This window comes from Salmo salar, chromosome ssa01 (assembly GCF_905237065.1).
Source record: "Salmo salar chromosome ssa01, Ssal_v3.1, whole genome shotgun sequence".
NCBI classification, from domain to species: domain Eukaryota; kingdom Metazoa; phylum Chordata; class Actinopteri; order Salmoniformes; family Salmonidae; genus Salmo; species Salmo salar.
The window spans coordinates 135,533,926-135,547,587 of NC_059442.1; the positions used below are offsets into that span (position 1 = coordinate 135,533,926).

The 13,662-nt window shown below is 44.8% G+C and overlaps 1 protein-coding gene across 2 annotated transcripts; it reads left to right on the top strand.

Annotated features, from left to right (window-relative positions):
* Positions 1-424: 424 nt before the first annotated feature.
* rnf208 (ring finger protein 208) lies at positions 425-11,613 on the top strand. Of its 2 annotated transcripts, XM_014131654.2 has the most exons (3): positions 425-1,547; positions 8,784-10,799; positions 10,830-11,613. In XM_014131654.2, the coding sequence occupies exon 2, from the start codon at positions 9,951-9,953 to the stop codon at positions 10,749-10,751; it is 801 nt and encodes a 266-aa protein (XP_013987129.1). In that variant the 5' UTR covers positions 425-1,547; positions 8,784-9,950; the 3' UTR covers positions 10,752-10,799; positions 10,830-11,613. The 2 variants fall into 2 exon arrangements, with proteins under 2 accessions (XP_013987129.1, XP_013987120.1); XM_014131645.2 differs by having other exon boundaries at positions 426-1,547; positions 8,784-11,613.
* The last annotated feature ends 2,049 nt before the right edge of the window (positions 11,614-13,662 follow it).

Consider the following 13,662-nt stretch of genomic DNA (forward strand, 5'->3'; position numbering starts at 1 on the left):
TGTCTGTTTTCCCTATATGAACTGTGTGGCTCATTATAGTATGTTGGTCTGTAATGTATGATTCATGGGTGTTGTGTTGTTAAATATTCCATATTTGAATGAATTTGTTTATTGGATTTATGTTCAGTGCTGCACTCTGCAGATCAGATCTATTTGTTAGCAGCTTCCTGTATTTCCTGTGTGCCTGGCCTGTGTACCGAGAATACGTTTTTGTTTGTGTGTGATGGATTAATATTGTATATGGAGTATGATTCAGTGCTCTCTGCACATAGCCTCCATCTTTCAGTAGGTGGTGTGAGTGAGTGTAGGGTAGAAGGGGGGGTGGGTTTTCAGGGCCCTCATTGGCTGAAATATTTTCACTGGCAACTAGAAAACGTGATCCAGCCTGCAGAGGCACTGCAGCGGAGACTGCAGAGAGAGAGAGAGAGAGAGGCAGGGAGGGAGAGAGAGCAAGATAAGAGAGAGAGCAAGGAGAGAGAGAGCAAGAGAGGGGGAGGAGAAAACATGCAATAGAAATTGTCAGGTCCAGAGACAGAGATCGAGAGAGAGAGAGAGAGAGAGAAAGAGAGGGAGAGAGAGAGAGCCACATACATGTGGTAAGGGAGACAGAAACAGAGAACAAGCGTGTGTGTGTATGCGTGAGCCAGTGTGTGAGTGTGTGCACAGAGGCGCATTGACAGCAGCAGAGAAGGAGCAAGGCTAACAAACGGCAGGCGTGAGCGAAAAGGAGCACAGAGACGCCACTGGGGGAGAGATAACGAGTGAGTGGAAGAAAAGAAGAGAGGATGAAAGAAAGACAGCAGTGAGTACCTGAAGACCTGAGGCTCTGAGAGCAGAGAGAGAGAGAGAGAGAGAGAGAGAGAGAGAGAGAGAGAGAGAGAGAGAGAGAGAGGGAGAGCGGAAGATACCCAGAGAGGCATCACAGGAGCACACGTAATTACACAACCTATTTGGCTGGCTGACTGACAGGCAGAGAGAAAGAGACAGGAGGAGGGATGGAGAGGGAGCTGCTAGAAACCGCCGCTCGGCCACACCGCAGACGACAGGGCGAGAGGGAGAGAGTTTGAAGGACGAAGGGAACCGACAGAGGAGAAGAAGAGGTGGGCTCCACCACCAGTCTCTGTCCTCCATCACTGTGACTAAAGGAAGGAGTGACGCATCCATCCTTCGACAGCTCAGCCTCCATCTTACCTTCCCTTCCTCCCTCCACCTCCATCGTTTGTTTTCTCAGGGTCTCACAGACAGGAATGATCACCTTGCCTCCGTCGCTCCTCTCCTCCTCCTCCTTTTCCTCCTCCTCTTCCTCCTCCTCCTCCTCCTCTGCCCCTCTGGCAAAACACCTTCTGTTCTACTCTCAGACGAACTGAGACCAATGGACCATGTTATCAGCTTCACACGCACATGGAAGCTTTACCCTGTAACAAGACTATTGTCACCTCACAGCTCAGTAATATCCAAAACCAACAACAACAACAACAACAACACACAGCAAGGTGGTAAGAGAACTGGGAGACGATATGTTACGACAGGACTAAACAACAACACAGGTAAAAGGCTTGATCAAGGATGCATCAATGTGTCCGTGTACACTGAAAGAGGGCTCTGTGGAATATTTATGTCTGTGCATGTGCGTTCCATATTGTGTGTGTGCCAATGTATGTGCTGGTGTGTGTGTGTGTCTGTGTGTGTTTGTCCAGATGTCGGATCTTGCCTTGATCACTCTTTTGTCGCTGAGAATTTTCCTGCTGCATCAGGAAATTAGAATGAGCCTCGTAAGTCCCTGATAAAGAGCAGTTCTCTTTCTCTCCATGCAGGGACTGTCGAGTCATTTGGATCAGGGCTTGCTCTCAAAATCATTTTCTCTCTCCCTCGCTCAAACGCTAGGCCTAGGACCTATTACTGCAACATTCAAATGTACAAACATGTATTTGGAATGCAGCAAAATTGAGCTCATTATGGTCTTGAGGTTAGGGCATATAGGTGGTCTACTGTGTCGCCGTGGGTTCGATTCTGGCCCTACTGGCACAACTAACTCAATCCCCTAGATTGACTTGATATATTCACACATTTCAAATGGACAGTCCAGGGATATTTACCCGCGGTCTTGATAAGAAATGACCTTACCAGACCCTTTTGGATAACATGAATAGGAAACTAATAAAATAATAACAATAGTCTACACCAACATTAGTTTCCATTCATACAAAGAGTCGGGTAAATTACCACGGTAGATTTGCCGTGGTAAACGAGGAAACACTTTATTATTATTGTACGGAATCCTTGTCAAATAGATGATTTGCCCCTAGTTTGTTAAAAAGGACTAAGTTGTTCTGATTACAATACCAGCCAGAGGGCGAACATATCTCGATTTACTTTGGTTGCAAGCAGGACTAAGGTAACACCGACGTCATATTTCAGGCAGCAGTAGAGGTGACCAATAAAGGTGGCAATTGAGATCAGCTGTGCAGGTGATTTTAGAGCATATTGATGGTTTAACGAGACATCAGCTGGCGATAATCTAGTGCCATCGATGGCTGCAATAGGCCCCTTTTTATTTGATTATATTCCAATAGGCTACATTCTCTAGGCTACCCGTTAGCCTATCATTGTCACATAATGAAAGATGTGAAAACGGATAATATGCTACTGTGTTTCCCTGTCAGAGTTGATGAGCTGATTTGGGCCATCAGTTGATTGACAGATGTAGCACTACTGTAGAACGATACACTTTCCTCCAGTGTGGATGCTCGTCCACGCTTTATAGTTAGGCTATGTATTATTTGTCAACATAGTTCTGGTCTTTGGATTGAAAGCCTGTATTGTGTGGCTTTAATATGTTATTTCGTAAAGCTGTCAAGATGTTTATGCATTTGAGCCTACCCAAAGACGACTTTGTTGAGCTGAGACACTTCTTGGATGTGTAAACTATCAGACTATTTGTTTGACTTCTTGAAAACATGGAAATAAATGCATTTAACTTGTGGGCCCAATGTAGACTCAGGCTGGACGCTATATCGCCCAGCACTCATGAGGCTCGGAGTGCGCTGCTTAGACCACTGCTCTATGGCAGTTCACTAAGAATACTATGAATACTGATGATCCATAGGTGCGTCATTTTATTTGTTTTGTTTTAAGCCTTCCCCCAACCATGGCCCTAACCTTAACAACTTGGAATTAACGCCTAAACTGTTAACCTTTGAGTTGTTTCTGTTTCAACCCTGTAACCAAGAGGAATCAACCCTGTAACCAAGAGGAATCAACCCTGTAACCAAGAGGCATCAACCCTGTAACCAAGAGGAATCAACCCTGTAACCAAGAGGAATCAACCCTGTAACCAAGAGGAATCAACCCTGTAACCAAGAGGCATCAACCCTGTAACCAAGAGGAATCAACCCTGTAACCAAGAGGAATCAACCCTGTAACCAAGAGGAATCAACCCTGTAACCAAGAGGAATCAATCCTGTAACCAAGAGGAATCAACCCTGTAACCAAGAGGAATCAACCCTGTAACCACTCTGAATTAATGCTTCAAAAATAGATGTTGATCCATGAGTCAAAGGGCCAGATTCAAATCCACACCAACTCTGGCATATGTGTGCCAGGATCAGTGGCTGTAACCACTGGACCACACAGGCACTGAGAAAGCCATTCATAGATTCTGCCTATTGCTTGCCTTCCACATATAATAAGACAATTGATCTAAAAAAAACAGATTTTCCCTAACGAAAAATGCATCTACCCCCTACAAAAATGTTAATTTATGATAATCCACATAAGAATTAACACGAGTCGTGCTGTTGCCTGTACGTAACCTACATAAGGTAAAGTGTAGTTACAGTGTGCACTGTATACAAACACCACTTCCAGCTTCCCCCCTGGCGGCGATTCTAACCATTCTTCAGATATTCAAATCCTCCTGCTGCAGAATTATTTTCCTCCTGCGGCAAAAGGGGTCAAATTAAAATCGTACAGCTGTAGTACCGTGTCTTTGTTGTAGATGAGAGGGTTGTTGCATCACAATCCTCCATTCCTTGGACACATGCCCGCGCCCAGACATACACACACACACGTATGCATCAGCTACACACACACATGCACGCACATACACAAGCACACACACACCTGGTGGGGGGTCCGATTCGGTCTACAGATATTCCATTGTGTGTTGACTGCAGGGGAAAGGGTATCTTTAAGCTACCTTTGGGGTATCATATCCCCAGAGGTCATGACATATGACAGATCTCTGGGAGGGGAGGGGCCTGGCTGGAACTGCCTGTTCTGTAGCTGTCAACAGCACTGAGGGATCTCCATATTGACCATGCACTGTGCTGGTGCTGACTGCAGTCCGAGTGCTGTTTCCTGCTGCCATGCTGTGATTGCATAACTGCTGCTGCCACTGCCGCACCACTCCCACACGCTGCCACCGTGCTAAACCTGCTCCTTCCTTCTCACTGAGCCAAGCTCCCCAAATACACACATGCTCATCAGTTACAGATCTCCATCTACACCCCTCCTCATCACAGCAACAGTGTCTGTTTCTCCCTGAGCTGAGACATAAGTCTCCACAAAAATCAATCAGCTCAATCAATCGAGCCACTGGAATATTGATTTGTATGTGGCTCGACGTGTCCCTCATAAGTCCTTCATGAGGCTGTGTGTCAAGAGGGGCCATTATCGTTATAATTTTTCTGCTGGTGTCGACACCAACAAGCTCTGTGGCCGGCCATGTTGCCACAGAGAGAGAGAGAGAGGCGAGAAGAGAGAGAGGGAGCACAAAGAGTGTTTGGCTGTAATGAATTGTGGGGAAAATGGCTGACGTCTGCTTTGAATTTTTTATTTATTCATTTTTATTTTTAACCTTTATTTAACTAGGCAAGTCAGTTAAGAACACATTCTTATTTACAATGACGGCCTAGGAACAGTGGGTTAACTGCCTTGTTCAGGGGCAGAACAACAGATTTCTTACCTTGTCAGCTCAGGGATACAATATAGCAACCTTTTGGTTACTGGCCCAACGCTCTAACCACTAGGCTACCTGCCACCCACTCCTGAATGGAAGGAGTTGAATTCTTTAACCTCCCCCTCACACATACACTAACATAATCACTCCTCATATCTCCTCATTCAATCCCAACAGGATTATGTACAAAGAATAGAGCAGAATGCACATCAACATCCTAGTCAGAATTCAGAAAACAGATTTCTTACAGTAGATGGATTTACACATTGACAACATTGAATGTACACATCTGAATACCACTTTATGGTAGCACAGCGCAGACATGAAAATGATAACGACCAACATCTAATGATTTAAAAAAACAACCATGCAAATTAGAATCCTATCATAATCAGCATTATATAGGCCTATACTAATCGACAACAACATTAAGCGGTGCTTTATGGAATTCACAGGCATTTAGAGTATAGCACTTTATGCAGATTCACTGCAGTCAACAGGGACACATCTGGGGATTTGTCCACAGCCAGCTCTAAGGTCATTATACCATTTATGTAATCATAATACATTATAACCACCACATGGTAGAGCAGAGCAGCACATATCTTTTATCAGCCAAGACAGAGCTGTGGATACTAATCAGAACATAGTCAACATTCTCTGTGTACCGTTGCTGGGTGTGTTATAGAGGCACAGGTACCAGTCAACCAGTCATTCTGCCTGGTCCAGTTCAGGTCCCCTGGCTGAGGGTGAAGGTGTGTGTCATGGAGATGCAGAGAGAGCCTGCTGATAGTGTCTGACTCAGTCAGAACACCGTGTCCTTCTCCTGCTCCCTGCACTGCACAGGTGGAATGCAGCCAGGAGGCAGTGTGAGGGAGGCAGCTGGACTCAGCAGTTTAGGTGTGTGTGTAGGAAAATGGAGGGAGGAGGAATGGGGGAGTGGAAGATGGTAGGGATGTTCTGGCAGTTTTTGTTGTTGTTGGTCATGTTTGTTTCTGCATTGGTTCTGTTTTTCAGGAACTTCCAAAATAATCTAGAACATTTTGAAAAACAGACCGACACACGTAAACAATCACACAAACATGTGTGGCGAAATGCCAATGGATGTGAATAATCCAGACTACATGTACAGTTAGTATAGAAAGTCATCACCCCCTTTCAAAATGTTCACCTTTTGTTGCCTTACAGACTGAAATGAAAACACATCAAACTAAACTTCGTCCGGCTTTATTTACACACACTAACCCACAATATCCAAGTAAAAAAATTATAATATTTTATTAAAAGTAAAACAGTAAAATACCCTATTTGGATAAGTGAACACTCTCCTGAGTTAATACTTGGTGGAACCACCTTTTGCTTGAATTACAGCCATGAGTCTCTTTGAATACGTCTCTACTAACTTTGCACACCTAGACTGTGTAATATTTGCTCATTCTTCCTTGCAGAATTGTTTAAGCTCAGTCAAATTGCATGGTGACCGCTCATGGATTGCACTCTTCAAGTCATTCCACAAATTCTGGATGGGATTTAGGTCGGGGCTCTGACTAGGCCACTCAAGGACATTCACCTTCCTGTTCTTCAGTCACAATACGGTTGCTTTGGCAGTGTGCTTTGTGTCAATGTCATGTTGAAACGTGAACCATCTTCACGTCCATGAGCGGTCACCATGCAATTCGACTGAGCTTGAACAATTCTGCAGGGAAGAATGGGCAAATATTACACAGTCTAGGTGTGCACAGTTAGTAGAGACGTATTCAAAGAGAATCATGGCTGTAATTCAAGAAAAAGGTGGTTCCACCAAGTATTAACTCAGGGGGGTGTTCACTTATTCAAATAGAGTATTTTACTATTTCAATTTGAATACATTTTCAGAGTACATTTAAAAAAATAAATTCTCACTTGGATATTGTGGATTACAGTGTGTAAATAAAGCCGGAAAAAGTCTGATTTGATGTGTTTTAATTTCAGGTTGTAAGGCAACAATAGGTGAACATTTTGAAAGGGGGTGATGACTTTCTATACTAACTGTATTCTTGAATCTGTAATGAGTCCATGGAAGATGAGACTATTAGTAGTCTGGTTTATTAGCGTTTAATAGCATCTCTGCACGCATGTTAATCTGTCTATTCAATTTGTGTGTCCTAAAATGTTATGGGTGGTGTATGTGATTGGGAAGTACAGAATAAGGGTGAGAGTGTTCTTGGTGTTAGTGTGTGTGTACGTACATATGTAGGAATGTGTGTGTTGTGTGTCTCTCCTCTCGCCAGAGCGCTGCTATCGCCATCTCTCCGGCTCTCCCTTTTCTCCCTTGTTTGTTTGTGCTGACAGGGTCAAATGTTCAGCACATGATTTCATTAGTTTAATTCCTGGGCAGGCAGGCTGACTACTGGGCTGGGCAGGGCTGCAGACAGACAGACAGACAGACAGACAGACAGACAGACAGACAGACAGACAGACAGACAGACAGACAGACAGACAGACAGACAGACAGACAGACAGACAGACAGACAGACAGACAGACAGACAGACAGACAGACAGACAGACAGACAGACAGACAGACAGACAGACAGACAGACAGACAGACAGACAGACAGACAGAGAGAGAGAGGCCTGGTATCTTAACAACATAGGCCTGACTGACTAATGTGGGGCTGCTACAGCTGTAACCCTCCTCTATGTGTGTTAATACTGAGTCTAGTTCTGATATTAGCCTCTTACATAACTGAAGAGGGGCGTCTATCATAAGGCACCAACGTCACGCCTCAGCAGGAGGCCTCCTTCGTCATCAGCTTCCATTTTTATATCACTGTCGCCAAATGAGATGTTCATTTTGCATGATTAATTTCCGAGGGTGTGTTGCTGTGAGGCTCTTTGGACAGTCGGCCTGAATGTTGCTCGTCCAACGTCATAAGACAGCTCCCTTGTCTCTGACTGACATGATTACATACTGTACATACAGTACCTCAGGTGTCTGGTATGCGTGTGGTGGCGTGGATGGATGAATGGACACTGAAAGGAATAATGAATACTATTCTACCTCAATGGTGAAACATATACACTGTAGACATACAGTATTGATGTGAATTAGCCAGGCATCATAAAGGGAGGTTGGGGGCAGGAAACCACAGTAAAATGCATAGAGAAATAGACCATTAATAGTAACTAGGACCGCTGCACTCCTCTTTCTCTCTCATCCTCTCTCTCTCTCCTTCTCTCTCTCTCCTTCTCTCTCTCTCTCCTTCTCTCTTCGTGCATCACGTCTAACGAGAGCCTTGTGTGGAAGAGATAAGATGTGCAATTTTACTCCTTGTTGCGTTGCTGTGGAAACAGACATAGTATTACATCCAGTCATACATTTACACCACCTGCATAATGAAACCTAGTCACACACCCTCATGATAGCGATGGTTTTGCTCATCTGCCGCTGACCAAACATGCATCTCTTTCATGCACCATATAGTAGGATGATAATGGGAGTTGATAGGACGCTAGCGGCGTGAGGAGACTAAAACCACCCAGACTCATCATTCTTTCAGACAACTACGACCACAGTATGCTTTGGTAATAAATAGAGCCCCTTCTCTACAGTTATTAAGGATTTCAAAGAAGGGTGCTCTATTCTTAATATTTCAGTGTACTCCCTAAAGAGGCATGTCTTAAAATAGAGAGAGTATCCATATCCATCCACATATCGTATCACATCCATCCTATAGTATTGCAATAACATTAGTTAACAATAATACATAGTCATGGCAGATTCATGTGTGACTTATCTGGATGAGTGGTGTTAACTTAGCAAACTCTCCTCTCCTTCCTCAGGTAACTCAGCCAAAGAGGACTGTGAGGACGACAGTCACACCATCTGACTGTCTAAGGCCACTGCTGTCACTCTGAACCGCTGAGGGACAGACAGACAGACCGTGACGAGGACACGGTCTCCCTAGAGACCTTTAACAGCTACACTAGTGGACTCAGTTTGAAAGTCAAGCACCCCTTCCTTAGAGGAATTCAGGAGTGGTTTGTTAAGGAGCAGGGGATTTCCATTGCCTCCTAAAAAAAGACCTCTGCCTTATCAGACTCCAGCCAAGGAAGCCAAAGGACACAAAACCATATTCGACCAAGAGGAGAGAGAGAGAGAGAGAGAGAGAGAGAGAGAGAGAGAGAGAGAGAGAGAGAGAGAGAGAGAGAGAGAGAAGGTTCCAGCCTGAGTGTCTACAGGTTGTTCTCACACACAAGGCCATTCCACAGCCTCAGAAACAGGAAGGAAGTTCTGGTTTGAGCAGCAACAACCTAGAAACAAGCAAGCCCCAAGCCCTGTTTGAGTCAGTTTCCCCTGACAAGCCACAGGACGCTGTGTGAGACAATACAGACTGAATTACTACTGAACAGCCTGTGCTGCTTGAGCTCTCCATTTTGAGAGAGTAGAACTCTTCACAACCCTGTTGTGTAAGTGTATAATATTAGTATCTATATATGTACATATAAGATTATTTATTGGTGTTATCACTGAAAACATATCTTTGTGCTGATGTGTTGAGTCCTGTCTGTTGTCCAGCTGTTACTGTGGTTGAATATCCAGTACATATCTTTATTGTATATCTAAGACTGCACAGACTAGTTTTAAGAGGACTAACTTCCAGGCTCGGACTGTTATCGCTGTCTATCAGTAGTGTTATCAGAGGACAGTGTTTCTGTGTAATAGGAAAGTCTATTTCACTGCTCCAGGTTTAAGGCCTCTGGCTACAGTCCTCTGTCCTTCTGTCCCACATAAAGACTCAGGGTAACAGCACCACAGACGTGGGAGGCCTTCTAATTGAAACAATGGACAGAATCATACGTCCCCATGTCCCCTCTAATGGCTGACTTTGACACCCCCAGTTCACTTCAGAGCCCCGCCCCACGCCCAACCCAAGCCAGGGGCATCGCCCGCTGAACCACCCACAGCCCCCTCTCTCTAACAAAGACACAGACACACAAATAAGCTTAATGTCCATGTCCTGCCTCAGGCGGCAGCCTGTGACCATCCCCATGGATACCGTCAAGATCATCCAGTCGGAAAAGTTCCCCCGGGAATGCACGGTGCCAGTCACCCAGCCTTGCTTCACCCCTCCCCCGCGGGTGGCATGGGATGGAGGGGGAGAGGGAGAGATCATTGTGAACCAGGCGTGCAGTGACCTAGCCCTGGAGATGACCTGCACTGACCTGGCCCCCACCAGACCCATGGTCTCATCTCCCCCAGCTCCCATGGCCTGCATGGGCCGCAGGGAGAGCTACCTGGCCCAGCGCAAAGCCAGCGCCGCAGAGATCTGCTACCACCAGTTCCACTACAAGATGGAGGACGTCATAGTCAACCAGTACGTGCTGCGTTCTTCTTCCACCTCCTCCTCCACCTCCTCTTCCTCCTCGGGGCCCGTGATGCCCTGTGAGCCCCTGGACTGCCCCACCTGCGGCCACACCTACAACTTTGCAGGCAAGCGTCCACGCATCCTCTCCTGCCTGCACTCGGTGTGCGAGGAGTGCTTGCAGATCCTCTACGAGTCCTGCCCCAAGTACAAGTTCATCTCGTGCCCAACGTGCAGGCGTGAGACGGTGCTGTTCACTGACTATGGGCTGGCTGCCCTGGCCATCAACACCAGCATCCTGAGCCGGCTGCCCTCTGACCCCAATGGCCCGGTGCAGTGGGGCGGGGAGGCCGACCGGAGCTGCTACCAGACGGTACGCCAGTACTGCCAGTCAGCCTGCACCTGCCAGATCGCCAACCCCCTGTCCTCCTGTGGCATCATGTAGAGATCTAGGCAGGGGCCAAACTGGCATGCCTCCTCTCTTCTCACATACATACAACCCGCCTCCTCTCTTCTCACGTACATACAACCCGCCTCCTCTCTTCTCACGTACATACAACCCGCCTCCTCTCTTCTCACGTACATACAACCCGCCTCCTCTCTTCTCACGTACATACAACCCGCCTCCTCTCTTCTCACGTACATACAACCCGCCTCCTCTCTTCTCACGTACATACAACCTGCCTCCTCTCTTCTCACGTACATACAACCCCACACAGATGTATCTCTATATTTAATAGCACAGATGGATGCTGTCTGGGTCAAATGGATCGTGAAGGACACTGTCTTGCAGACGAAAACAGGGAAATAGCAAATAAATGTATTTTATGTATGAAGTATGAATCCTATTCCCCCTCTCTTGTTCGGATGTGTTTGTCATTGACATCTCTTTACATGGGAATGCTAGGGGAGGCCTATCCCCTCAACCTAGGTCAATAAAGAATAAACAAATGATTTTAAAAAAACCCACTGCTGTTTGGTCTGAACTGGCTGTAGATGTTCAGTCATGTAGAGACTATTATATAAGGTTGTTAGGTTGATGATTTAGGATGTTTATACATTTATCTGAAGTCACACCTCTGTCTTGTGGTGAAAGAGGAAAAAGCCCTATAGCTCAGTTCATCATCAGACTAACTCCTCCGCGCGTCATTACCGCTGCACTGTTTACTGTCAATAATAAGCGGTACATTGGTAATCGTGTAAGTGTAATTGTTATGATGAACAGCCTATACATTTCCCCACAGGGTTATTTGGAGTGCTGATGACTTGTCAGTTACTGTAAATAAATTGGCCCTTTTCTCATGGAAGATTTTATTTTCCTGGAACTAATCAAGTGCATAACAACTGGGGTAGTCATGATCAAGTGCATAACAACTGAGGTAGTCATGATCAGGTGCATAACAACTGAGGTAGTCATGATCAGGTGCATAACAACTGGGGTAGTCATGATCAGGTGCATAACAACTGGGGTAGTCATGATCAAGTGCATAACAACTGAGGTAGTCATGATCAGGTGCATAACAACTGGGGTAGTCATGATCAAGTGCATAACAACTGGGGTAGTCATGATCAGGTGCATAACAACTGGGGTAGTCATGATCAGGTGCATAGCAACTGGGGTAGTCATGATCAAGCGCATAACAACTGGGGTAGTCATGATCAGGTGCATAACAACTGGAGTAGTCATGATCAGGTGCATAACAACTGGGGTAGTCTTGATCAGGTGCATAACAACTGGGGTAGTCATGATCAGGTGCATAACAACTGGGGTAGTCATGATCAGGTGCATAACAACTGGGGTAGTCATGGATTGGAGATCCAATAAAAGGAGCATAAATTATATCACGGCTTCAATCAAGATCCAGTAAGGATGAAGAAATCTCTGTTACGATTGCATTAATAAGTGCCTCAAATCTCATAAATTGGGTATCGTTATAGTTTGTTGCAATGAAGATCTAATCAAAGTATGTTTCATATCTTGGTACAGGGCATAGCAGCACAGAACAAGTGTTCTGAACAAACATTACTCTCTCATTTAAGACAGCATATTTATTATTCTTTTCACTCTAACTACTGAAGGCAGGCAGTATTTTGGTATACTTAAAAGGTCCAAAGCAGCCGTTTTTATCTCAATATCAAATAATTTCTGGGCAACAATCTAGCACCATACTGTTCTTGTTTTCAATTAAAATGGTCAAAAAGAAACATAAATAGCTTCTTAGGAAAGCGCAATATCTCAAGAAAGAATTTTGCTAGGACTGTCTAGGAGAGGAAAACTGAAAATTTGCTGTTATGTTAGGAACTCTCTTTCTAATTTGTCTATTAACTAATTTACCACATGGTGATGTCACCATTGAAGGCCACAACTCCCTCCCACCAAAACAGGCTGAAATTTCAAGTGGACTTTTCAAACAGCACTTACACTAAAAGGGCATTATCACAAGTTTCACAATTTCAGTATTATTCCAACCTCAATGTGGAAATATATATAAAACACTGGATAATCACGTTTTTTACTGTACTGGCCCTTTAAAAAAGACCAAATGTGAAAATAATCATCCTGTTGCAGACATGGGGATCCATACAGACATGGACAAGTGGTGAAATACACTGAGTGTACAAAACATTAAGGACACCTGCTCTTTCCATGACATAGGCTGACCAGGGGAATCCAGGTGAAAGCTATGATCCCTTATGTACGTCACTTGTTAAATTCACTTCAATCAGTGTACATTAAGGGGAGGAGATGGGTTAAGGATTTTTAAGCCTTGAGACATGGATTGTGTATGTGTGGGCAAGACAAAAGATTGAAGTGCCTTTGAACGGGGTATGGTAGTAGGTGCCAAGCAAACTGGTTTCTATCAGGAAATGCAATGCTGCTGGGTTTTTCATGCTCAACAGTTTCCCGTGTGTATCAAGAATGGTCCACCACCCAAAGGACATCCAGCCAACTTGACACAACTGTGGGAAGCATTGGAGTCAACATGGGCCACCATCCCTGGTTGCCAAAGGTGCTTCCACCAAGTATTAACTATGGGGTGTGAAGACAAACAATCAATACGTCTTCATTTTTTATTCATTTGGAAAATGTTCTTTGAAAATGTTATTTGTTTTTCTTTAACCTTTATTTTATCAGGGAGTCATACTGACACCAAGGTGTATTTTACAGATGAGCCCCGAATTACAGAAATTACAGAAAATACACACATGAAATAGAAATACAAAATGCAACCTGAAAGAAAACACGGTCAATAAAACAAACACATGAATCAGTAATAAGGTCCTCAATCAGCTTTCTGAATTTCCCTAGAGCAGGGGTATTCAACTCTTACCCTACAAGGTCCGGAGCCTGCTGG

Bases quoted from the DNA above. Each gene is read 5' to 3' on its own strand.
- rnf208 (XM_014131654.2), top strand. From the start codon at position 9,951: ATGTCCATGTCCTGCCTCAGGCGGCAGCCTGTGACCATCCCCATGGAT.